Consider the following 26,996-nt stretch of genomic DNA (forward strand, 5'->3'; position numbering starts at 1 on the left):
AAACTGAAATGTAAAACTTAAATATGTAAAATAATCATAATTACAAGGTATGTTAACCCACTGATGGCTCTGTATGCCACATATGCATAGGAATGCTTACAGATCCCATTGAGGTTATTGATTATGTGTCAGGACTGGTTCACAGTACAAAACATAACCTAGGCTGTCTCTACTTATTCCAGGTGGCCAACCTTTTGCGACCTCTTCCAGATCCCTCAGATCAGCTACGCTTCTACCAGTGCCAAGCTCAGCGACAAGACCCGCTATGACTACTTTGCCCGCACCCTGCCCCTGACTTCTACCAGCCAAGGCCATGGCAGAGATCCTGCGTTACTTCAACTGGACGTACGTGTCAACGTGGCTCAGAAGGTGACTATGGCGAAATGGCATTGACGCCTTCCAGCAGGAGGCTCGTGCCCACCAGATCTGCATTGCCACGTCAGCCAAAGTGAGCGGTCCATGAACCGCTGGAGTTATGGAATGTGATCCGCTCCCTGCAGCAGAAGTCCACGCCAAGGTGGTCATCTGTTCACACGCAGCGAAGACGCCCGCGAGCTACTGGTGGGCAGCCAACCGCATGAATGTTACCTTCACCTGGGTGGCCAGCGATGGGTGGGGGCTCAGGAGAGCGTAGTGAGAGGCAGTGAGGGTGGCTGATGGAGCATTCACCATTGAACTGGCTTCCTATCCATCCCCCAATTTAATGACTACTTCACTGCCCTGCACCCGTACACAACACCAGGAATCCTGGTTTAAGAGGTTTTGGGAAAACCAGTTCCAGTGCAGCCTCCTGATCTGGGTGTGGGAAGCACTCACGTTGAGATTCCTCTTTCAGCCAGAATCCAGATCATGTTTGTTGTGAATGCCGTCTATGCAATGGCTGCTGCCTTACATAACATGAGCAAGCCTTGCCCACACTCACCAAGGTGTTGATGCTCTTAAACCTGGCAACGGCAGAAAGTTTTACGGGACTACATTCTCAAGGTCAGTTGAGGGTGAGTAAAATCTTGATAAACTAAATATTTGTTTTAACGATATAGATTTTCATGATGTAAAGCAAGCTTTCTTTTTTCTCATTATTCTGTCTTCTCTATAAAACCTCAATGTAATATCATCTAATTTCCCCAGTGCACTCTGTGTGTGCTGTTGCTGCTGCCAAATTAGGTTGTATCAATTTGATTCATTGTAACAATTCATATAAAATGTTGATTAGTTCGTGCAGCTAATTCTACGTGTTTATTACACTGCAGCGGCCAGATAAGTTAATGATTACAATTTGCAATATGAAACTCTTTTCTCGCCCTCGTGTCTTTGAGGCTCTCTCATCCTAAGTGTGAAATGAGAGCGGGGTCTTCGTATGAGCAACACAAAGCTTGCAAAACACAAAACTATTACAGTGTTTGAACCCGGCCCAATCAACATTCACCGTCCCGTACCTGATGCTGCATTGGTCTGTATCCTCTCACCTACTTATGGCATTTTCATCTTCCTGCCTTTTCCTTGCTGTGCTGGCGCTGCTCCTCCGTTTGTGCTCTTCCATCCCCGCTGTGCTTTCCTGTTTTCCACCACTTCTGCCTCCCGCCCTTCCCTTAAGTTCGTTAAACAAGTAACGTTCACAACCGTTTTTATCCACAAAATCCAACCGGGATCACAAACCACCACACATCCATCACAACATACTCATCCATCAATTACACATTTCTAACTCTCCCTTCCCTCCTGCAAAGAGCAAAAATATATCATATTATTGTCAGTTAGTCAATGCAGTAACTGTTTATCCAAGAGATTTCCCATGTCCCTGCACACACAACGTAGCGAATCTCTGCTGGTAGAAGTAAGACGATGCATAACTGCCAGATAACGCTACATTTTTCCAATCAATAAACCCTAAAACCCTAAAACCAACCTCTTACCTTAACAGAACACCCAGAAAATTATCACCTGAACATGAGCTGGACTAAATGAAATGTAAATCAAATGTGTAAATAATAATAATAAAGGTATGTTAACCCACTGATGGCTCTGTATGCCCACCCAATAATAAATGTCAACAGATATTTCACATATCCAAAGTGTACCTTCTTACAACACTTTGAATTTTCTCACTGAAAACATGGTATTACTTATTTTAAAGTGGCACTTGACATTCAATTCAATTAGTACCCATTAATCAAAGTATCTGACCCATTTAACATCAGTTACTGTACTCTGGATCCCAATCAGATCAACTCTCAAATGTAACAGAACTCATATCGGCCTCAGTACTTTTAGCCTGTTAACAGTCTCTTCGTTTGTACAGTACCAGTTCAATATGTTCTCTCTATTGTCTCACATTCACAGTCTATACAATTTCACCACTCTGCTTTTCATAAATGAAATGTAAATTAAATATGTAAATAATAATAATAAAGGTATGTTAACCCACTGATGGCTCTGTATGCCACATATGCATAGGAATGCTTACAGAATTCCCAATTGAGGTTTATTGATAATGTGTCAGGACTGGTTCAAGTAACAAACATAATCATTCTAGTGTCTCTCACTTATTCCAGGTGGCCAACCTTTTGCGACTCTTCCAGATCCCTCAGATCAGCTACGCTTCTACCAGTGCCAAGCTCAGCGACAAGACCCGCTATGACTACTTTGCCCGCACCGTGCCCCCTGACTTCTACCAGGCCAAGGCCATGGCAGAGATCCTGCGTTACTTCAACTGGACGTACGTGTCAACAGTGGCATCAGAAGGTGACTATGGCGAGACTGGCATTGACGCCTTCCAGCAGGAGGCTCGTGCCCACCAGATCTGCATTGCCACGTCAGCCAAAGTGAGCCGGTCCATGAACCGCTGGAGTTATGAGAATGTGATCCGCTCCCTGCAGCAGAAGTCCAATGCTAAGGTGGTCATCTTGTTCACACGCAGCGAAGATGCCCGCGAGCTACTGGTGGCAGCCAACCGCATGAATGTTACCTTCACCTGGGTGGCCAGCGATGGGTGGGGAGCTCAGGAGAGCGTAGTGAGAGGCAGTGAGGCTGTGGCTGATGGAGCATTCACCATTGAACTGGCTTCCTATCCAATCCCCCAATTTAATGACTACTTCACTGCCCTGCACCCGTACAACAACACCAGGAATCCCTGGTTTAGAGAGTTTTGGGAAAACCAGTTCCAGTGCAGCCTCCATGATCTGGGCTGTGGGAAGCACTCACTCCGTGAGATTCCTTTTCAGCCAGAATCCAAGATCATGTTTGTTGTGAATGCCGTCTATGCAATGGCTGCTGCCTTACATAACATGAGGCAAGCCTTATGCCCCAACTCCACCAAGGTGTGTGATGCTCTTAAACCTGGCAACGGCAGAAAGTTTTACAGGGACTACATTCTCAAGGTCAAGTTTGAGGGTGAGTAAAATCTTGATAAACTAAATATTTGTTAACAGATATAGATTTTCATGATGTAAAGCAGCTTTCTTTTTCTCATTATTCTGTCTTCTCTATAAAACCTCAATGTAATATCATCTAATTTCCCCAAGTGCACTCTGTGTGTGCTGTATGCTGCTGCCAAATTAGGTTGTATCAATTTAGATTCATTGTAACAATTCATATAAAATGTTGAATTAGCGCAAGAGTAATTCTACGTGTTTATACACTGCAGCGGCAGATAAGCTGTAATGATTCAATTTGCAAAGATGAAACTCTTTTCTCGCCCTCATGCTTTGAGGCTCTCTCATCCTAAGTGTGAATAGAGAGAGGGTTCTTCAGTATGAGCACACACAAAGCTGCAAACACAAAACATATACCAGTGTTTGTAACCCAGCAATTCACATTCACTTCAGTAAATGAGCTGCATTGTCTTATCCTTCAAATTATGGAAATACTGACATTTAATTGATGGGAGAGCTGCATCAGTGTGCTCTTATCCAGCTGTGCTTTTCTGTTTTTCACAATTTCTGAAAAAGAAATTACCCAAAGGATTTTACTGTCCAGAGACTGGACTGGATGAAATCCCTTAAATTAGTGAGTCCCTACAGGCATTACAACACCCTAAGGGGAAAATACACAGACACACATGGAAGACTATACATTTTAAAAATCATGATAGAATACTAAAATGTTTCATGCTTTTCCAAAATCTTATGGACAAAATAATCTACTTCTCAGGCGGTTTCTAAAAATTAGAAAATCGAGGTTGATTTCAGCCTTGATTTCGTGAGGAAAATTAAACATTATTTTATATGATGTGCCATCTGTCTGGAATTCCCATTCCAGTGTTCAGTCCCGGAGCTATCCATCAAAGTAAACAGACTCAAACTGTGGTTCCATCATGTAAACTGACAATTTGCACCTGTTTGCCATCACAGTCACTGTTAAAACGTCAAAGAGATAAATGAGACTGTCCTGCCAGCAAAACACGCTTTATAAGACATGAGCTCATGTGCACGTCCACTGTCTTCTTACTCCAAAACAAGTCCAACTATCACTTCTCAGAGAGCGCAGACAACCACCAGGGTCCTCTGTCCTCCACTGGTAGAAAGACATAGGTTGAGAGAGGAGGGATAGTTTGGATGGGGCGGCTCCTGTTTCAGCGACTAGGTTTACAAGAAATTGCCAAATTCTAAAATATCTGTCAAACTAATATAAACAGTTTTTAAACAGTGATTTTAAACATGACTTCACTTTACTTGGTTCAGGTCTACACCACGGTGTGTGTGAGAGCTGAGCCTGAGCTCTGATCTCAATCAAACAGAGGAGAAGACAGAGAATCTAGTGCTAGCATGATTCACGTGGGTCACTTTTTTAGGTCCGGATTCATCTGGATTGCTTATTTCTGACACACCTGCTGCATTTGTTTCTAAAGTGATGTTTGAGATGGAAAAGAATTAAGTTAATTGTACTGTAGAATGTGTGCATGTGTCCGCGGCATGATTAGGATCTCCTAAATCAGGCCAGTAGTTTTTCTCTAATCTTCCTGACAGACAAACCCCCAAAGCGCACAGAGGACATAACCTTGTTGACTGAGAAACAATGAATAAACAAATGTCAATATTTATGCCTTTCACAGTTTTTAATATTCTAGCAGCGTTTGCTGTGCGATGACCCTGTCATACTCCTTATTTTCTAATACTGCCTTTTGTTTCCTTTTCACCTTCAGCACCATTTCGTCCACCAGACACAGAGAATGTAGTCCGCTTTGATTCCTTCGGGGACAGCCTTGGCCGGTACAACATTTTCCACTACCACAAAGAAGGTGGACGCTATGTCTATCAAAAGGTTGGCTACTGGGCTCAGAGCTTGATCCTGAACACCAGCCTCATCCCCTGGGCTGGTCAGGTTGCACCAACTTCCCAGTGTAGTGACCCCTGCAGGAAGAACGAGGTGAAGAGTATGCAGCCTGGAGATGTGTGCTGCTGGATCTGTATCCCCTGTCAACCCTACCAGTATTTGCAAGATGAGTTCACCTGTGCTGACTGCAGCTTTGGACAGTGGCCCCTGGCCAACCTGACAGGCTGTTACGATCTGCCTGAGGAGTACATCCGATATGAAGACGCCTGGGCAATTGGACCTGTCACCATTTCCTGTCTAGGGATGATGTGTACGCTCTTCGTTATTGGCCTCTTCCTTAAACACAATGAGACACCCGTGGTGAAGGCCAGTGGACGTGAGCTCTCCTACATTCTTCTGCTGGGAGTGTTGATGTGTTATAGCATGACCTTCATCTATATCGCCAAACCGTCCACGGCAGTTTGTACACTGCGCCGGCTGGGCTTAGGCACCTCCTTTGCCGTGTGCTACTCGGCCCTCCTAACCAAGACCAACCGTATTGCTCGGATCTTCAGCGGTGTGAAGGATGGAGCACAGCGGCCTCGATTTATCAGTCCGGCCTCCCAGGTTGCAATCTGCGGTGCTCTGATCTCCTGCCAGCTGGTTGTGGTGGTGGTCTGGCTGCTGGTCGAGGCCCCTGGGGTGAGAAAGGAAGTGAGCCCGGAGAGAAGAGACGTGGTCACCCTCAAGTGTAACAGCAAGGACTCCAGCATGCTCATGTCTCTCACCTACAACTGCATCCTCATTATCCTCTGCACGGTCTACGCCTTCAAGACACGCAAATGCCCGGAGAACTTCAATGAGGCCAAGTTCATCGGGTTCACCATGTACACCACCTGCATCATCTGGCTGGCTTTCCAGCCTATTTTCTATGTTACTGCTAGTGACTACAGGGTGAGTAAAGTTATACGGTTATATCCACATGTTTTCCATATCCACAAAATCATACTTTGGATCAAATACATGGTTGGTAATGATTTGTATTAAATTATTTGTTCAGATGGCTTTAGGCTCTTAATCTGAGCAGAATACATACTAGCAGATAATGACTTCTTCTGGGGTGGAATTTGTATTTCATATGCATGAAATCACAAACTAATGTCAGTTCATATTGATTCGGCAGTCAGCCGTGTCTGTGTTGCCCATGGCATTAAGGAATATATATATTCTCCATTACAGCATTTCTTTAATTCGCCTATATATTATCTGCATACTTCAGATTGTCAGGTGCTCTTTAACAGCTTGATTTTACCTTTAAAGTTTAAATATGAATGAAGTGAGAGTAAATGATAAAATATGGACAGGTGTAGAGCTGTGTAGAACAGAAAACCATGGTTTTAGCTGCGGTTAAATGTTGTTTATAATGTTTTGTCATGAAATATTCTAGGTTTTCTAAGAACAAAAACAAAAATACACAGCACTGACTTATGACAAGAAGTCTTCTGACCCTGCGTGCTGAATGAAGGCTGGTGGTCAGACAGGACACTACATTTATAGAACTTCAGAGAAAAGGGTGGTCTAAGCCGTGAGGTTTTTATTCCTCTGGGATATGAGCGGCGAGAGAGGGAGACAAAAGAGAGAAATAGACAAGAGGAATCCCCTGGTACGACTGCCTCTGCAGAAACATAGAGAAGGCAGGAAAGACCATGAGAGCTTAAAGGGAACTGAACGTCCCTGTGTGTCCCTGTGCGTAGCTGTGTGGAATGGAGCGTGAAAGACTGGGATGCTGAGTCCCAGCTGTGCCCTCTGTCCTGGGACTGTAGTGAGGCTCAGAGGAACCCTTCCTCCAGGCCCTCCAGGCAGCACGAGCAATTCACAGCCAGAACGGTCTCATCAGATAGATGCAAAACTCCCCTTTGACCGATGAATAATTACTGAAGCAACTGAGTTGGCACAGTGTCTCTAGTTTTTCACAGGCTGGGACATATTACTAGTGTTCTCCTGGTTTTACATCACTTCTCAAATTGTTGTCACATCCTGATGCAAATTTCCAGCTGAATAACAAATACAGATTTGATTGTGGTCTGTCATGAAATGTTAAAGGAAACTAAATACAGTCTGCTGAGCCATGAATAACACATTTGATTATCATATGAAATATTGAAGATGTTCTCCACACCCTAAGGAAGAGGACTCTCTCACATGCCAGTGCTGGTCAACGCATCTCAGCAGGCTGAATAAGCAGCCACTGCTGCCAAAAGTCACAGCACTTCTATGAAAACAATAAAGGATACAGATAATATTAAAAGACAAAAATATTGTCTGTGATGTTTAAGAGATAGTTTGGGTGTTTTTAAGTAGATTTGTATAAAGTTCGGTCAGCACACTCCCAGTTTGGAGAAGCATGAGGACATACATAGAAGTAAGCTATGCACTGCTGTGGATGGGGGCAGCAGAAAGGCTGATTTTACCCACATAAAAAAGCCCACTTAAAAAAAAAAATCAATATTGGTTTAAATGTATGCTACTTTAAGAAGATTTTTAGCTTTACTTTACTGTCAGACAGCCCTTTTCTTTGGCCCACCTGTGCCATGCACTGTGCCATGCACTGCGGATCAGATGTTTAGGTCAGAAAGTTGCAAGATCAGACTGAAATCAAACTTCATATTTCTAAAGATTTCAAAGATTGTGCCTGAATTCTTCTGAGCTGTGCCACTGTAGCTCTGATCCAGATAACTGATCTGTGGTGCAATTCAATGATTAGTGTCAACGAAAAGAGACAGTTTTTAAGTCAGCTAAGCTCCTTTGAACACCGTAGTATTTTCCACATAATGGATATAGTGTGAGTATCAGCTATCACAGTGTTCAACAAAAGAGTTTAACCAGGATGTGCCTCTCAGAGGAAACATAGGAATATAACTCGCAATGCAGCATTAGTGGAGGAAATACAATTACAGCGGTACACTATCCAGATAAGCTGATGAGACCAGTGGGAATCAGGTATGGCATTCCTTTTCAGACCATAGATATATGTTTTTTACAATAAATTCTCATTAACCTTACTCGTGTTCTGTATAATTATGATGTCGTTCCACTTATGAAATCTCAAATCTCGTAGGTTTTGTCATTTCAGCGTCCATGCCAGCCTGCCAAAGACTGGCTTGTGGCTGGTTGATCCAATAAAGCTTTTCAATAAATGTACAGCACGAAGCCCAATAAAAGGAGGAATCTCATCTCCTCTGTGAGGTTCTCTGGAGGAATGAAGCTACCTGAATACAGCAGACATTATTTATATATGAAGCGGCACTGCTCTATTTGTGAAATAAAATAATACCTTCAAAGGACAAACAGTGAAAAACAACAGTGAGCAGAGACGAGAAGAAACCATGGTTGTCATGCTCTACATCCTGTTTCTCCATGCTCAAGTTGAAGACATCTGGAAATATATTACTGCAAAGGCAGATTCCTTGTCCTCTGCTCTTTCAAAGCAACATCTTTTGAATTATTAAAACCACTTAACAGGTTATTCCCATGCAGTACTGTCCCCGGTTTTATTCAAAACTATTTCTGAAGTAAGTAGAGGGCATTTAGTCTCTGTGTGCACTTCAGCATTGCTCAGATTATTATGTATAAACTGTCACCTTGGCTTTGTATGCTACCCTGTGTGTCCAAATATACAGGTCAGATACACAGAAAGAAAAATGGTAATGGTAGATTTTTACATCTCAACCCAGGACCTGAGCATGTCAGTGTGTGTACTGTTTTTCAGAGTTGCCATGAGGTGAATCTTAATGTTGAATTCATTGCACATGGCAACCTGCAATACATCTCAAGATACAGAGATAAATTCAGTGATGTAGTTGTTTCACATTACATGGTACACTGACCTTTAGTCAGTGACCAAAAATAGACCAAATACTGCAGCATGTTAGAAAATACTCCCTATCTTCATAATCATTCATTATAAAGCCATAGATTATATAATAATAATTATGCATTGTGAGAGAGTAGGAAACATTTAAGAAAAACAAAATAAAAATCAGGTTAACTGGATACTGCTTATCTGCCAGTATCATGTCATGTATGTTTCTTGCAGAACAGCGTGTGCAAAATCCAATACCTGGTGCCCACATTATTTTAAATACCAACATTAGCATTCAGGGTGATGACAGACACCTGCGATGCCTTGTGGAAATGGGATGCACCTGCCACACACCAAATGATATCCTGTTATCCAGGGGAAAAAAAACAAAAAAACAAAAAGAAAGCTGCGAAGAGATTGGAAATGAGGGAGGAAACTGACACATAGCAAGATGTGGGCAGGGGGAGGAGGAAAAGCAGCAAGGGTTAAGCAGTTGATTGACAAGCAAATAAACAGATGGGTTAACACCTTTTTTTAGCAGTCCCATCTGATAGCTTCATCATTCCTCTGCTGCGCCTCGCCTTGATTCTGAATTATGAAAGATGCTTTTATCATTTGTTTTTTTTTTTACTTCTGAATCCCTTAATTATTAAAATAAATATTCTTGTACAGAAAAATGGAACTCAACCAACCGAGTGGAGTTAATTTAACACCTTATGGTCCCCTCAGAGCCATATTATCTATATGGATTAACACACACTTGAATAAACATGTTTTAATATCAAAGAAATGTCACTGCAAATACCAGCACTGTGACTTGGGCTGCGTGTGAACATTAATACTGGCACTGGTGTGAAATTAAGATGGGGGTCTATATTCTCTCAGCGTTTATCTGTACATGTGTCAGTTTGCTTTTCTGTTATATAAAATCTGTGAAAAACACAGTAGATGGAGTAGGAGGAGAAGGAGAAGGAGTACGAACCTGAAGCCAGACTGTGGTTCGTGTTTTGAATTTCTCACCTCTCTTTCCTCCTCCAGGTACAGACCACCACCATGTGCATCTCTGTCAGTCTGAGTGGGTCGGTGGTGTTAGGTTGCCTCTTTGCTCCCAAGGTCCACATCATCCTGTTCCAGCCGCAGAAGAATGTCAGCACTCTCAGAGTTGCCACCACCCGCTTCAGCGTCACCACCGGTCCAGGCTCCAGTTTCTCTCAAGGTACCACCTGATATGCAACAACAACAACAACAACTTTGTGGCTATTGCTCGTTAGCAAAAATAACATTATTACATTATTTTATCACCATGAGGCCACTTTTCTTTCACACATTTCGCTTTTAAGAGATAATGCATGGCTTAGATCAGACAGTTCATCTGGTGTTCTTTTGTTTCATTAAACAAACTGTTAAAAGACCAATGTGTAGGATGTAGTGGCATCTAGTTGTGGGTGATTGCAACCCGTCACCTCAGTCTCTCTCTCTTATTGTGAAGGAGAAATTACGCTGACATGAAACATGAACTTGAAAAGGTCCTATCTAGAGCCAGTGTTTAGTTTGTCCCAGTAAGAGGTCCCATTCATTCACCTCATTCTAAGGTAACAAAAACACATTATAGACATTTTCATGTAATTCTCCACAAATGAAAATAACCTGCCTAAATCTCACACACTGGACCTTTAAAACCAGATCAAACACACATCATTTCTGTCATTTCTATGAATCAGTAATTGGAGGACAGACGCCCACTCTTCCTGGATAATTAATTGAAAATGCAGTATTAACACATACTCATACTAACTGCAAATCAACAGATTTAATTACTTAATTATCATGCTGCTAATTCATCTGTAAGCAAATCATCCCAGCACAGTAGCTCAGTGGAAAGGGGATTGTTTTTGTAATCCAAAAGAGTTCTCTCTCTTTTTTTTTTTTCCATTTATTTATTTATTTTTACAGCATCAGCCTCCAATGTTGTTCCGACAGTGTGTAACGGACGAGAGGTGGTGGACTCCACAACGTCCTCCTTGTGAAGATCAGCTGAGCTCCTTTGCCAAGCATTGTAAACAGTTATATAATCACTAGTCCTGACACTGAGGTGTCTCAGATATTGCAGAGGTCACACAGATGATCGTCCTGACTTTGTTGTCCTCAAAGTGCTGTGAGTACAATGTCCCAATTATTTCATTTTGTTCTTTGACTCGTAGCGATTTGAAATGAGATGCCAATAAAGTCGCATATAGCCCTTGTTTTTATTGAAGATTCTACTTGCAACAATGGAGTAAATTATAGTAAATCTGTTAAATGTAATATATACAAGACGTTTTTAATGTAGATTTTGGTGAACCAGTTTGTGCTTTCTTGTAATTTATGTAAATAAAATGTGTTTTTTATTAATACCAAGATGACTTACAGTCTGGCTTTTTTTTTTCATGGGAGGCAAATTCCAGATATTAGAGAAAATGAATAAAACTTGTAGTCTTAACCTGTACAAATCTACCAAACATGCTGTCATACTACATTGTTACATATCATGTACATCCTTGTCTACTGCTGCAAACAGGTACATATCTATAATATGCTATATTAACTGCACATATATAGTGTTTTTCAACCTTTTCGGACCCAGCTTCTTATTCACCCATTCACACCATGTATACACATGATAGTGGCAGAGCTGCCATGCATGGGTTCAGGGTCTTGCTCAAGGACTCTTCAACATGTGGACAGAAGGAGCCAGGAATCGAAGCATCGACCCTGCGATGAACGGACATCTTGCTCTGCCTCTTGAGTCACAGCCCGAAAAGTTTAAAATAAAATTTAAAAAAACTACCTAAACTTGTGTGAGAACTGTAATTCAGACTATTTAAAATATATGATGATGTCAAATTAAATTTGGACTCAGTCTGGGTTTGATATCTGAGCCGTCTAATGTTTATCAGCTTCAATCTACACCATCTGCCAAGACCAAACAGTCTCTACATGAAAATTAACAGCACAAATATCATCATCTGCTGATATGGGATAAAATCCACTAAAGCTGTCCTTGGAATATACACAGCAGTCAATACCCCTGTGTACATACGGCAGATGCTTTGGAAAATAGACACATACAGTATCTGTGATATAACACTGCCATCTTGTGTCCACAGTGTTTGATCTAATCTTGCACACTGCAACATGTAGAAAAGCCTGGGGTCGCTGTAAATAGAGTATTTGCATATGAATGAAGTAGACAGATAATTGGAGCACTGTCGTACTTTATTGGATCTATGCCCATCATCAAATTATTGATTATAGAAACCAGGTACAGGATGTACTGCAACTCCTTGCTGTAATAGATACTAGATATTTTCTTCAGAAAACAATTTACTTTATTATTATATCATTTGGACAGACAAATCATACCATTTCCTTAAATGGAGGACACAATGTCACGATCAAACACAGGCTGCAATGGAAATTGTTGCCAACGGCATCACCTGTACCATAACATTCACTAATATCTATACAAGTAAGTATTTATATAGCAGAAGGAAAACAAAGTGCTCCACCAGATAAATTAGACAAACGTTACAAACACATATATAAATATTAAAGCATCATAAAACAGAAATAAAATATTTATAAAAGTATAACAGAGGTGGGCCTTTAGCTGCTGTTTTTTTAGAGGTGTTCACAGATCTGTAGTCCATAGGGGAAAGATTCAAAGTCCATGTGCCACAGCTACAAATCGTGTAATGTATGTTGAGTCTTTTGATCACACTTTAAACATACACACATACATTTTCTACATCACACTTGTTGTCTTTTGTTTTTCAATTTTAGCAGATAAAAGTTACACATTAAGTTTATTATCAGAGAGGAGATACATAGGGAGCTTGGGAATTAACAATAATTGCGCTATAAAATCTAAAAGATGAGAAAATAGAAATAGAAATTAATTTTCTCACATATTCAGATAAAGCAAACTCTTTTGTTTTTGTTACCCCGGTCTCCAAATCTCCTTTCACCTTTCTATTCAACCCCAAAACAACTTTTTCATGAAACTGGTAAACACTCAGGCATCTCTCGAATTAACTGGTAAAAGTAAAAATCAGGAATATTTGGAAATTTAAATAAATAAATAAAATAAATAAATAATATAATAAATTTAAATACCAAAGCATAAACTCATTATAGTACCAACATGTGACATTTGCACATACAAGTAAATAGAGAGACAGTACACAGAGGGCTGAGCTAGATGGCGGTGTAACTATGGGAAGCTCTGCAGCTACACATTCATGGCTCCACCCAGCAGGAGCAAATGGAAAAAATAGGGAGACTACAGTTTCGCTCCTCCTCTTCCTCTCACTGTAAACTGAATGTAAACTTCCCGAAAATCCTTGACAGCCACCGTGAACCATCCACAGCGACGAAGAGACGCAGTCTGTCCGCCTCTCCTGTCCCCCAGCCCGGCACACACCTAAATAAAGTTTAAAAGGTGAGTCGTCTTATAATAAAGCATGGAGGGAGGAGGCTCACCGGCGGCCTTCTTACAAAACAAAACTATTATGTCATAGAGGTGCATTGCTTTTATTTATGGTATTACACAGCAGCTGATTGGTTATAACTCAGTAAGTACATGCATGCATGCTGTTGAAGAGCAAGAGAGGGTTAACTGCAGCCACTGCAGCTGCAGGCATGTCTGAGCTTGTCCAGGCATAATGGCAAACATGTCAAGTTTAAAGATTGTTTTTCATCCAGGATCATGGCACCAAAGAGACGAGCTGCTTCTGCTGCCAAGGCAGGTGGAAAGAAGGCGAAAGAGGAGACACCCAAAGCAAAGGATGCCTTCACATCTGCAAAGGAAGCACTTCTGGCTGCAGGGCCTCAGGTGAAAGGCAAGAGGAAGGTGGATGAGATGTGTCAAGTGGCACGGAGCGCAGAGGTGAGAAACATGTTGTATCCTTCACTTCCAACAATGAGAATGACTGACAGCGAAGATATTTAAAGTGAAAATCCTCTGTGTTGTCTCCTCCAGGTGTATGAAGATTATGACTGTATGCTCAACCAGACAAACATTGGAAATAACAACAATAAGTTTTATGTCATTCAAGTTCTCTCAGAAAAGGCCTCTTACTTTTTGTGGAACCGATGGGGCAGAGTGGTAAGTTTGTCCTGCGACACATTTTCTTCATAAATGCACTGTTGCCCATAAAGTTGGAATAAAAATATTTTTACCTCTTGTCATGAAATGATTGTGACAATGTAATTTATTTTTGTCTCTTCTCAAAACTTTATTGATCAGGCTCTTCCAAACATATCCCAGTGAGAATTAAACCACAATTAACTTGATGTGTAGAAATAGGAATATAAAAAGAGGAATGTGTCTAAAAAAACAAAATTATTCCAATTTTATGGGCAACAGTGTATTTACACTCTTGTACAGTGGGATGAAAACATCTACAGTATTAATAACAACAGTCACATTTCCTGATATTTTATTGTATATCTACTTTTATAAGGCTTAAAACAAATATGCTAAGTGGATCCTGTTACGGGAAAACGTTTAAAGAGAAAAACCCTTGAATAAGGAAGACTGGATTCAAAGTATCAAAGTTTAAGTTGAATTTATTATTCTTGTACAAGAAGGAGCATTTAACAGTGCAACACACAAAAAGGGGTTACAGAGAAAAGGCTCCTCGAGGAGCTCTAACAGTTGGTTCTTTTTTAAATGGGCTGTCTCGGACACCTCCCCACTGTTACAGATCATATCATATTTTTTTTGGTTTTCTGCTCAGTAATGAGCATTATGTTTCATATCCAAATGATACTTCCCTAACCTATCCTTGTACTATTTTTATAATTATCTCTCCCTGCCAGCCTCAGTAAAACACAGGCCAAATAAGGGAAGTGGACGAGACATGCAAAAAACAGGACACACACACTCTCTCTATATGAGTTAAAACATCTGCACCCCAGTATAATCCTAATTTTTACAACAGATCCTTAATTAGTTCAAATTATTACTGCACACGTAATGTGAAGGAGTGTGCTTTCAGTATTATTTTCTAAACAATATGGTAATTGTTTTAATTATTGTTATCATTAGCATAACTGATGATGTTTAATATATGGTGGAGATGATGTCTGGAGTTTGGACAGTGAATGTTTGTGTGATTTTATTATATATGCCTTTTCTCTAATCTCATTTTAGGGGGAAAGCGGACAAAACAAACTTACCAAATATGGAAAGCCTGAGGATGCTATCAAGGACTTTGAGAAAAAGTTTAAGGACAAGACAAAGAACAACTGGAGCGATAGGTTGAATTTTGTGTCTCACCCTGGGAAGTACACCCTGATCGAAGTGGATGGAGAGCAGGATGCTGAGGTCAAGGTAAAGGCAAACGTGTGTCACGCTAAAACAAGGAGCATTTAACGAAACATCAAAGAACTTGTGTCAAATATTTGAATCTTTTGCAATTTAGTGTAAGCCTTAGCAAAATCTCACAAAACCTGTACTTGCAGGTGGACAGTGTCGATGGAAAGTCTGTCAGAGTCACTAAAAATGTCCTACCCTGCACCCTCGACGACGCTACGAAGAGCCTCATTGAGCTCATATTCAGCAATGACATGTTCAAGGAGGCGATGGAATGTATGAACCTAGGTGGGTGTGTTTCAGTTTGCCAACGCCCTGTAACATGCCTGTTGGACTTTTTGTTTATTCAGCTTGACTTTCAGTGTCAGGCCCAGAACAAAGCGGCAGACTCAGACGTGGAATAGGCAGGTTTGGAAGAAACTTTTATTGTTTCCGAGCTGCTGGAACACAGTCTACAAAAATCACAACAAAAATGGCTACACTGACCAGAACTCTAATTAACTAAAACTCCGCTACTCTCTCTGAAAATCTCAAACTCTAAACTAGAAAGAAAGGCGCTTCACCAAAATGGGAAGGAATAACCTAATAAAATGTATCAAACAAAAACGGTCACTAAAAATGAGGAGGAAAAAGAACTATCTATATCTATGACCTAATCTCCTAAACTGGCTAGAAACAAAAATGATCCCAGAGGATGAAAAACTTTATCAAAAGGAAAGAAGCAATCAAACAGAAAACGATCCCGCAGGACGAAAACAGGCTACAAAAATCCTATCTATACTTAACTTATGGCTGTGAAACTTACAAAGCAAGAAACGTGGAACAGGCTTGGCGTCAATGGAAAAGCTTGGGTGCGACGACAGAAAGTACGAAGACACTTCGTCACGGGACAAGGGGAAACACATACTATATATACACACATGAGGGAAATGGGGAACAGGTCGAAACAATCAGGGTGGGGAAGACAGTCAGACCGGTGACATGAGGAAGGGCAAGTGACCTGAAACGAGAGGAGAGTTATCTTTCAAAATAAAACAGTAAATGACAAGACATAACAAAAATCCAGCTTGACCTCACCACGGTGTGACATTCAGTAGTTGAGGTTTGAGTGTAAAAGAGTGTAAAATGTGACATGTAAATGATCAACCAAAGGGTAAAGTCTTCCTTTACCCCTTATCTCAAACTACCTTGGGCTTTGCTCACACAGGATCATTGTTATTGCATGTTTCTCCCTAAAGTTTGGAAGTAATTCAAGAAACAGTTAAACAATTAAAATGACACTGTGTGAGATGCCTTTTCTTAGAAATAAACCCCAAAGAAAACATACAGTAACTAGTCTGGTTGGGTTTTGTGTTTTTTGTGTGGGTGTGTGGATGTTATGCAGACATCAAGAAGATGCCTTTGGGAAAACTCAGTAAGATGCAGATTGCAAAGGGCTTTGAAGTGTTGGAGGAGATCGAGGCAGCCATGAAGCAAAAGAAAACAAGCGCACGTCTTCAAGAACTTTCGTCGAAGTTTTTCACCACAGTCCCGCACAACTTTGGACGGAACAGACCACCGACCATCAACACCCAAGAAATCATCGACCAGAAGAAGGAGATGCTTATGGTGAGATTTTCTTTGTTAGATTACATATGGGAATGAGCTGTCTTTCTATGATGTTTTCTAAACTCTCTCTCATTTTTCACGCTCTGTAAAGGTGCTGGCTGACATTGAGCTTGCCCAGACTCTGAAGTCAGAGACTGAAAATGCTCTGGAAGATATGATAGAGACAGTTCCTCATACTCTAGACCAGGACTACAAATCTCTCAATTGCAGCCTTACACTAATGGACAAGAGTTCAGAAATGTTCAAGGTACTGTGTCATAAGTGATAAATAGGTTCAGTAAATAGAAATCATAACTGATCTCAGATCATCCTCCATTTCTTCCATTTTTCCCCTTTTAAAGATCATAGAAAAATACCTGAAAACGACTTCAGGTGGCTATTGTAACCCGAAAATTATCAATGTTTGGGAAGTTGATCGAGAGACGGAGGTAAGAACTATACGGTCAGTCTTGTTTCATGTGATGACTGAAGTCCTGTGATCTAACACATACAGCATGTTACACATTGCAGGGAGAGCGTTTCAGCGAGAATGACATTCTGGAGAACCGCCGTCTGCTGTGGCACGGTACAAACATAGCGGTGGTGGCAGCTATCCTGAAGAGTGGTCTGAGGATAATGCCCCACTCAGGAGGCCGTGTTGGTCGCGGTATCTATTTTGCATCTGAAAACAGCAAGTCTGCGGGTTATGGTAAGGCTGCATGAAAAGACAACGAATTGAATAATATAAAAATAACAATAGTAATGCGTCACTTTTTTTCTGCTTCATTTTTAGTGCGCACGTCTAAAAATACTGGAGTGATGTTCCTGAGTGAGGTAGCTCTCGGCAGAGAAAATACCATCACCAAAGACAACGCTTCCTTAAAAAAGGCTCCTTCAGGCTATGATAGTGTGGTGGCACGAGGATCAGTGGAACCAGGTACAATACTTCCTCTGTTTTGAATACAGTAAAATTAAACCTGCTTCAGGCTCAAGCTCACTGTCAGTATATTGAGAGAGCCACGTGTCTTTTGTGCAGAGTTTCCAACGGAAAGAAACACACAAATTATGTTAAGAACATGTTACAGAACATGTTAAGAACATGTTATTTCGATTAAAAAATCTTCTTGCCTCATTCAGTTACTTCAGTTAAGTGTTTGAGAACCACTCTATGGCATTATGCCGCATCTTTTTTTTTAGGTAAAGTTGTTTATTCATGTGTTTTTAGATCCATCCAAGGACATCTTCATCACCCTAGAAGGCAAGAAGGTCGCTGTGCCTCAGGGGAAGCCCATAGATCAGCCCCAGTTCTCAGATAGCCACTTCTGCAACAGTGAATATCTCATCTACAAAGAGAGCCAGTGTCGCCTTCGCTACCTGCTGGAGCTGAACATGTGATAATTCAACCCAAGGAAAGAAGAAGACCCTCGTTTCCTCTATAGTTCTTCCTGAAAAGCTTGGCTATGCTGTCTTTTTACAATAATACGATTATTCTCTTCATGATTACAGTTATTGTGCAGATATGCCTACATTGATGCATAAATGACTCATATTTCTCTGTGCCTTATGTTTTAACTGGAGTGAGTGTAGACTGCACTGTCTGTATAACAAATACTGCGTTCACTTTACCCTGTACAATGAATAAGGTTACTTTTTCACTTCTTACTTGATGTTGATTTTTATACGATTTGCACTGTTTTGTTTTCGAGTAACATGCTGCACCTTGTTTCCTGCTTGGCATCTCAGCTGTGGTTTGGGTAGCATAGCTTTTGCACACTGTTGTGTAAAAAACACTGTATTTAATCAGAGTGGTAATGATGAAGCTCTCGTTAAGAAAGAGAATATGTTTGGTATGTAGAAGGAATTCAATGCATGCTTTTGCAGTTATACAGATATTTTATATCATGCTATCATGGTAGAGCAGAAGTAAATAGGATACTCTATGCAGGGATACGTTTACAGGCAGAGGTATAAAGTGCAATTTGTGGCTAATGTTTAAGCACGGGTAGAAATCTAATGTTTTGAGTTTATATGAAAGATTATGAAAGTGCTTCTGCAATGCAAAGTAACGAAACATGTAAGTCATGTATAGCCTGGGCAGATTTCCTGTCCAGTAGGTCGTCTAGCGTCATTACAAATGTCACCATATGGTGTCAGTAATGAGCAACCTCCGTTGTAATGCAATTGCCTCAGCATTTTTGCACTAAGACATTGCTTGAATCATTGATTAGTTAATAAACTGAAGTGCCCCTCCACCTTCTACTGTTTTTCCTTTTGCATGCTGACCTTGGATATTTTATGTGTACTTGCAGTTTCCAGCGTTGTAGCTTATGTAGTAGTCATTGATTACTAAACGTTTTTATGTGGACATTTTCACTGCGCCTCTTGACTACATTTAATAAAAGGCAATACAGTAATACTTTACACACAGCACAGTAATGACAGTGTTTGAATAAATTAAACAACAACAGATGGTCTCTAATGAACTTTCTACAGGCTATCAAGTTAAGTAAAAGTTAAACTTCAAATTTATATCCTGTATAACAAATTGGAAATGCATATTATCAAATAATTCTGTTCATTTTATGTGACTTTTGAGTTTGGATAATAATCCTGCTGCCTAACATACCTGGATTTAAAAGACTGCTAAATCAAACTGTAAATGTAATACTAAAATGTAATATACTGACCTCATCTTGGCACTGAAAACGACTGAGCGATGTGTATTAACAGCTTTTGATTTTATTTTCCTCTTCTAAAAAAATAGAGTTAAAATAGAAAAGTCATCCAGAGACAATGATTTATTATTTATTCTACCCATGACCGTTCTGTTTTTAGTAGTGATTTTTTAAATTTTATTTTGAAAATCTAATCTAACATAAACTGAACTATTAAGTTAATTTTGCATGGACCTTTGGTTTTACTCATCAGATCAGGAGTTCACAAAATTTATAACACTAAACAGCTCAAACAAGTTACTACAGTTGCTAGAGATACTGGTTAACTTATCCTAAATGAAGACTTTTTGTAATGAATGAAATGTATATTATTGTATTTTATATTTCAGCACTGAGACGAATTTAATAAAGAAAAACATTTAGGTACTTGGTATTTAGTCATATTAGGATGGGGTATTAATGGAAATGGAAATGGCAGTGAACTGTTGTTATGGAGTACAGGTGATTGATGTGTAAAATAATCCAATCGCCTCTATAGACAGCAGTCAATCCTTTACTTATTGTCAGCAGAGCATTCCCATTATCTAGTAATGATTTCGATAGAAATATGAGTTTCCCCTGAAGCTGGTGGAAATTAGGACCCAGGGAAGACAGTGCTCTAGAAGTGGGACAGTGAAGTGTGTGTCTATTTGAAAGCAAAGAAAAAAAACACTCACAATACAATGTGTGACAGTCACTGCCATACACAGCACAAGACAGGAATGACAGGGTTACTGGAAGAGAGAGAGGAAACATCATTTACCATCTAAAATCATCATGGAATCAGTGATCGGCACTTCTTTAATTGGAGATGTACATGTGTGATGAGTTTGGACCCTTGCAGCCTCTCTTCAGAAGAACCAAACATCAGAGACTAAGTTAACTGGACTTTATTGCATAGATTTTCAGGACTTTTTGAGGAAAAGAAATAAAATAAAGCACGTTCTCTGGTTTGGGTCTATCTAAACATCTAAACACATGTGGCATTTCAACAGGAGCTTTAACCTGTTTGGTCTGAACTGACTGAACCACACAAACAGGGAGTGGATCATGGGTAAGTAAGTGCTGTTTTATATATATATATATATACTTTTCATTTATGAAATTCTAGGTGGACTTTTACTTTCAACAAATCTATATGTTCCTGCAATGAGATATGAAGTATTGAAATATTTTAAAAATGTTTTCCTTATACTTACTATCAGCACATTATTGCAGAGCGGATAAAAGTCAAGTACTGATGTTTTTCAAAACTACTGCTTGTCTTGACTTTGGGGGGGACTTAATAGCAATACCACTCAGCAAAGTGGTGAATATCTTTGTATACACGGCAAGTTCAGAACTTTAAAAAGATGAAGCAGGTGAAAGCTGTGATTGACCTTTAACATGTCAGTGACTTGCATTTCTGAAATATTTATGGATTTATAATATCACTGCATAAAGTTGTCCATACATCCAACAAACTTGTTTGCACACTCACGCTCTGTTTTTACTCTTAAATCCATCCTTTGGCTGAATATACAGTACCATCTCCTATATCACATGCTCCTTTCTCACTGACAAATAGGTTTATATTATTATTAATTATTATTATTTTTAACTTTAATTGGATCTAAAAACAAGGGAAAACCTTTACCCCGATTGCCGGTAGCAAACAGCTTAGACCACTGAAGCGTGTCATTGCTTATTGTCCTCACACCTCTTTAACAGTGTAGAAGGAGGCTGGCCCTCAAGGAGGTTAATATTGATATTACATAACATGCAACTTTTATTGTACAGTTTACAAGTGTATCTGTTCATATTTAAAACATGTAAGTTCACATGTTTTGAATTAGAGATCATCAAAAATGTAATTGAAACATATTATTAGTTATTCAACATGATATTAAATGATCAAAAGTCATCCTGCATCAGTATATGTCAAACTATTCCTACATATTATATGGATAGAGGTAATAACATATGATATACAGAACGATGGATGTGCTATATATTTGCAGTATTTATTTTTGAAAATCTGTTCTCTGTCTTCTCAACACAGGACAGCCATATATGAAGGCATCTGAGATCCAAATGGAGGAAGTTGTGGATGAATAATGGCCGACAAGACCGGTCCCATGGTAGCCTCTGTGCCAAATCACTCAGTGACAAATCTCACCACTGCCCCATGGGAGCCCAATCCTACAGTTCCTGCCAATGTGGGTGTCGTCACAAGCTCCCAGTCACAGATCAAAGACCTTTTTGGGTTGTTCTGCATGGTGACCCTTAACCTCATTGCTTTGTTGGGCAACACTGGTGTGATGGTGGCCATTGCTCGTGCTCCGCACCTGAAGAGGTTTGCTTTTGTGTGCCACCTTTGTGGAGTAGACCTACTGTGTGCCATACTCCTCATGCCTTTGGGTATCATATCCAGCTCACCGTTTTTTGGCACTGTGGTGTTCACTGTTCTGGAGTGTCAGGTTTACATCTTTCTCAATGTTTTCCTCATCTGTCTGACGATTCTCACCATCACGGCCATCAGCGTGGAGCGTTACTTCTATATCGTACACCCCATGCGTTACGAGGTCAAGATGACCATCAACCTCGCTATTGGCGTCATGGTCCTAATCTGGGTTAAGTCAGTCCTCTTAGCTTTGGTCACATTGTTTGGATGGCCGGCGTATGGACATCAGAGCTCTATTGCCGCGGCTCACTGCTCTCTCCATGCGAGCCACAGTCGTCTCAGAAGTGTGTTTGCTGTGCTCTTCAGTGTGATCTGCTTCCTGGTTCCTGCTGCAGTCATCTTTGCTGTTTACTGTGCCGTATACAAGGTGGCCCGTTCCGCAGCCCTGCAGCAAGTCCCTGCCGTGCCAACATGGGCAAATGCAAGCCCTGCTAAGAATCGCTCAGACTCCATCCACAGCCAGACCACCATGATCTCCACCACCCGCACTCTGCCCCAAAGATTATCTCCAGAGAGGGCCTTCAGCGGTGGCAAAGCTGCCCTTACTTTGGTATTTATTGTGGGCCAGTTCTTGGTTTGTTGGTTGCCCTATTTCATCTTTCACCTACAAATGTCTCTGACTGGCTCCATGCAGAGCCCCGGAGACTTAGAGGAGGCGGTCACCTGGCTAGCCTACTCCTCCTTTGCGGTTAACCCGTTCTTCTACGGGCTGTTGAACAGGCAGATCAGAGAGGAGCTGGTAAAGTTTCGACGCTGCTGCTTGACCCAACCGTCAGAGTTTGGGGCATCCAGCCACGAAGGTTCCCTTCAGGAGAACTTCCTCCAGTTTATCCAGAGAACCAGCAGCACAGCTGAAAACACATCTGGCTGTAACAACTCCCATCCCAGAAACACTACAAATCAGGGGATAAAGATCCCTGGACAAATACCAGAGGAGCACGCTTAGACATTGACCAACATGAATTATGGACTACAGTGCTAACATATAGGCCATGTCAGATTTTTACGTTTGCAGACCATTTTTTCTTGAACGATGGGTTCACATTTGACTGCAGGTCTATCTGAAAACAATACTGACCATTAAACAATTATTTGTCACTGTAAATGTTCCTGCTGTTCATACAGGTGACAAAGAGAAATTTCAGTGGAAGTGATATTGGACAAAAGCCACAGTCATTGTCGTGTGCAAAAGTCCCCACTTGATTTGGATAGTTCCACCTCCTGAAGCCTCAAGTTTTTTTTACCATCGAACAATGACTGTGGATTTTGTCTCCAACATGAGGGGATCACTTTATTGCCAGCATGGACAAGAGGAACAACTATAACAACCAACGATCCTTCCAATGTAAATATGGACATGTCAGCATTGTTTTAAGGTAAACTTAAAAAAAGTGAACCTATTCTTTAGTGCATCTCTAATGTCCAATGCCTTTTATTGTCTAATTCAGGTAGGCTTTTTCATTTTATGTCAAGGTGCTATGGCTGTACTGTAACATGAAACACTGAAGTAGTGATTCCCTGTGCTTTGTTTCCATTCATGTTAGAGTTCACCTGATTTTAATGATGTTTGTAGAAATATTTTATATGTTTATAAATGTGAAAATCTGGAGTGTAACTGCAATAACAAGGACATGATCGGATGGATATTTAAATGTTGTTTTTTGTATTTAATCGGAACAATTTATATTCCTTATGAATATGAGTTTAACTGTATCATTTTTTCATGTCAATAACAATGTGTATATGGTGACTGATGTAGATTTTGACAAGCAGTGGTCCTTAAAGAATACCTTGATAAACAGCAGCAGCATAGTGTGACTCCCACATATCACTAAATAATCCTTTTGGAGCACTAACACAGCGGCCACAGGAGCTCTCATGAATCTGAGAGACAATACCTCGGAGTTCCTGTGTGCAACAGATACGCTGATAGACGGTGAATGTCATCTATCCATGTTGTCATGGAGATTGAGTGTGCCTGTGACTCACATAGCAACAAAGACCTTTCGGCTTGATGTATACTTTAGCTTTAGATCCTGATTGGAGTCGACTAATTCTGGCTCATGCCTGCTTTCCAGGTGCACACTGACACACACACACACACACAGAGCGTATAGGTTCAGATGGATGTAAACAGAGGCTGAGGGTAAAGTAGCACAAGACACCCTGCAAATATGGACTGCTATAGTAGCGACACGGGTACAGTGAGATGGTAAATTTGCAATGGAAATCGTTACCAGCCATTGATAATGCTCTGAGAGTGGTAACAAAGTGCTATTTTATGGCCTCTACTGTTTGTATTAGTCTTTCACAAACAGCAGACACGACGAATAAAGAAGAACAGTGTGGTTAAAGCAAATAACGGCAAACACCATTTTGCTGTATGGCTGTCACAAACTGGGGTATACACCCCTCTTACATAACTGTGGTTGTGCATTTAATACATTGAGGTGAACACTGCATTAGCTTTCTCAACAGGAGGATACAAGTACTGTTCTACATAAACACACAGCACATAATGTGGGTATGGATATCATCCTGGATTACTGAGTTCTTCTATCTTTATACTCATTGTCTCTTTGTCTAAGTGTTTATCTCATTTAATTTTATCATCACAAATGTCTAATCACAAGACCTACAGGTCAAATTTTACATTATTTATCAGATGCCTCAGAATTCAGGACATGACAGCTGCTTGAGGTGAAAAAAATTTACAACATGCATGCTGAGATTTGAATTTCATGAACCCTTGTCTCCATACAATGATAACAATAGGCACGGAACAAAAAATAAACTGACTCTAGGTACAAATCTATGAATACAAATTAGGGGCACAGTCTGGATTACCATCATATCTCTTATTGTGACCTGTCTGAAGGACTTTTTCTGTCACTATCCATCACATCATTATTCACGACCTTCAAAACTCTGTATTTTTGAGTTCAAGTTGAATAAAACCAGAACAGAAAGACATGTTCCAAAAACATCTGGAAAGGCAGGTGTGATTGCTGGAGCCCAGCACGTTGATTCTGTCTCATCAAAAAAAAAGAATTTGTCTAATCAAGTTGTATATTGGTACTGTAGGTTTGTTTTCTTTTTGTCTTGTATCATATTTCAATGGTGCCTCTTGGTTTCTTGAAAGGATTCACACACTTATTTGCAGACGTCCAATAGTCAGTCTGGAGATTTACAGATGTTTAGGACCTCAGTGCGGTTTATACATGGTATGGATTACAGAAGACAGCAGGAGCAAAGATTACCCACTGAGTCAGATATTACTGATTTTCTGTAGGGAGTTGTTACACAAGCAATGTAATCTCATCAGGCTGATAGCTGCGAAAAGAAAACTCACTCCTTAATCAAAATATGTCAAAGACCTAATCTGGGCTAAACAGATGAACGATAACACAGGCAACACTTAGGCATGGCAGCATACACACTTTGGTGTCTTTGGAAATGAAGTCATGAGGTCTTGCGTGTATCCAGTCAGTAAACATTTAAAGTGGAATAAATCAAATCACATCAAATCAAATCAAATCAAATCAAATTTGTATAGCCCAAAATCACAAAGTGCATTTGCCTCGGAGCGCTTTACAATCTGTACAGGGAGTGAAACAAGTGAATTAAAGGGAATTAAAGGGAAAATCTGTTGATTTTCATCTGGACCTGAGACATGCAAACTGGGGGAAAGATTCACGACATTTGTGATGGATGTTTGAAATGCTCACTGTAGCCCAACAACCAACCACAAATTATGACTTGGCATGCACACCGTGTTCTGGGTTTGACTGTTTGAAATATTCACATTTTTTCTGTAACATTTGGAAGTGAACAATATATTACACAAAAGCACAGCAAATCCAACTGTGACAAGTCACCATCGTCACCATTTAAGCTGTCAGAGTAGTAGAAATGATATCACCATGAACAGCATTTTTAAAATATTTTTATGGTTCTGAGCGCTGTCAGACAGCAAGCACTGACAGAACCTAATCTGGATGAAGCATACTTTATGTTTTTAATTTTGGTAGGGTGCATCTGTGTTGCCTCTATTGCTTGAATTTTTAAAATTGGCAGGATAAGTTGTTTCACTGTGACTGATTTGTTTTTCAGTTCTATTCATGATTCCAGTTTTGATTAAAATGATTAATTTCCAGGTGTGCCAGATGTAACAAAATTAGAATCTGTTAAGTCGAGGATCTACAAACACAGACAGAACACAATATCAGGGGCTCTACATTGCCATGGTTTCCACACACGCATCACTAATCATCCACTGATCAGAGCCTGCCTCCACTTTACGACCACTGCAGTCCCGCTGCCATTAGGAAAACAAGTACTTTGGTATTGCTGCAAACACTCAGACAAAATTAGCTATTTGGGCTTTTGTGTGAGTGGAAAATGCAGCTGATTTAATCATCAGTGATAAATGGATGGAGGATTTGTTTTTTAAAACACTTCAAAGACAAACAATGGCCAACAGAGAGCGCCATATACCAATGAATTCTACTCCCTCCACGTTTGTTTGGACATGTCTGACAAGAAGGATTCAAGGAACTTTCAACAAACAGTGAGATATGTGCGTTCTGCCAAGTGTCTGGTCATGTTCTTTTCAAAATGTGAATGACGTCCTAGTGTACATAAGATACTGGAGTCAGATTGCTGTTTGTCTGTGGAATGTCTCTGATCAGTGTAAATAAATAGTGTGCTACCAAGCACAATTACACTAACTAGAGGCATACTGTATGAAATATGCAGTTTAGATGGTCTTTCCTGATTCAA

General features: G+C 40.3%; 3 protein-coding genes across 4 annotated transcripts in view; all 3 read left to right on the top strand.

Moving 5' to 3' along the window:
* The window catches only part of grm2a (glutamate receptor, metabotropic 2a), a 33,139-nt gene extending 21,629 nt beyond the window's left edge, over positions 1-11,510 (top strand). The window contains exons 3-6 of the mRNA XM_019263479.2: positions 2,553-3,390; positions 5,141-6,204; positions 10,151-10,328; positions 11,066-11,510. Of these exons, the coding sequence (XP_019119024.2) occupies positions 2,553-3,390; positions 5,141-6,204; positions 10,151-10,328; positions 11,066-11,139 (2,154 nt within the window). The 3' untranslated portion in view covers positions 11,140-11,510. The remainder of the gene's footprint in view (positions 1-2,552; positions 3,391-5,140; positions 6,205-10,150; positions 10,329-11,065) is intronic.
* A 1,877-nt stretch (positions 11,511-13,387) lies between these two features.
* parp3 (poly (ADP-ribose) polymerase family, member 3) lies at positions 13,388-19,309 on the top strand. The gene is made up of 11 exons (XM_010745284.3): positions 13,388-13,592; positions 13,856-14,039; positions 14,133-14,258; positions 15,309-15,488; positions 15,620-15,758; positions 16,855-17,078; positions 17,170-17,325; positions 17,420-17,506; positions 17,589-17,766; positions 17,851-17,994; positions 18,283-19,309. The coding sequence occupies exons 2-11, from the start codon at positions 13,860-13,862 to the stop codon at positions 18,450-18,452; spliced, it is 1,584 nt and encodes a 527-aa protein (XP_010743586.1). The 5' UTR covers positions 13,388-13,592; positions 13,856-13,859; the 3' UTR covers positions 18,453-19,309.
* Positions 19,310-20,451: 1,142 nt separating this feature from the next.
* gpr61l (G protein-coupled receptor 61-like) lies at positions 20,452-25,284 on the top strand. Of its 2 annotated transcripts, none has more exons than XM_019263470.2 (2): positions 20,452-20,829; positions 21,813-25,284. In XM_019263470.2, the coding sequence occupies exon 2, from the start codon at positions 21,868-21,870 to the stop codon at positions 23,158-23,160; it is 1,293 nt and encodes a 430-aa protein (XP_019119015.1). In that variant the 5' UTR covers positions 20,452-20,829; positions 21,813-21,867; the 3' UTR covers positions 23,161-25,284. The 2 variants fall into 2 exon arrangements, with proteins under 2 accessions (XP_019119015.1, XP_019119014.1); XM_019263469.2 differs by having other exon boundaries at positions 20,452-20,825.
* Positions 25,285-26,996: the final 1,712 nt, after the last annotated feature.

The sequence above is a fragment of the Larimichthys crocea genome, chromosome VI (genome assembly GCF_000972845.2).
Source record: "Larimichthys crocea isolate SSNF chromosome VI, L_crocea_2.0, whole genome shotgun sequence".
In the NCBI taxonomy this organism is placed as follows: domain Eukaryota; kingdom Metazoa; phylum Chordata; class Actinopteri; family Sciaenidae; genus Larimichthys; species Larimichthys crocea.

Excerpts from the sequence above, each read along its gene's own strand:
- parp3 (XM_010745284.3), top strand. The coding sequence starts at position 13,860 with ATGGCACCAAAGAGACGAGCTGCTTCTGCTGCCAAGGCAGGTGGAAAG. Across the intron at positions 14,259-15,308 it reads GGAACCGATGGGGCAGAGTG|GGGGAAAGCGGACAAAACAA; the intron begins GTAAGTTTGTCC and ends ATCTCATTTTAG. Across the intron at positions 17,995-18,282 it reads ACGAGGATCAGTGGAACCAG|ATCCATCCAAGGACATCTTC; the intron begins GTACAATACTTC and ends ATGTGTTTTTAG.
- gpr61l (XM_019263470.2), top strand. The coding sequence starts at position 21,868 with ATGGCCGACAAGACCGGTCCCATGGTAGCCTCTGTGCCAAATCACTCA.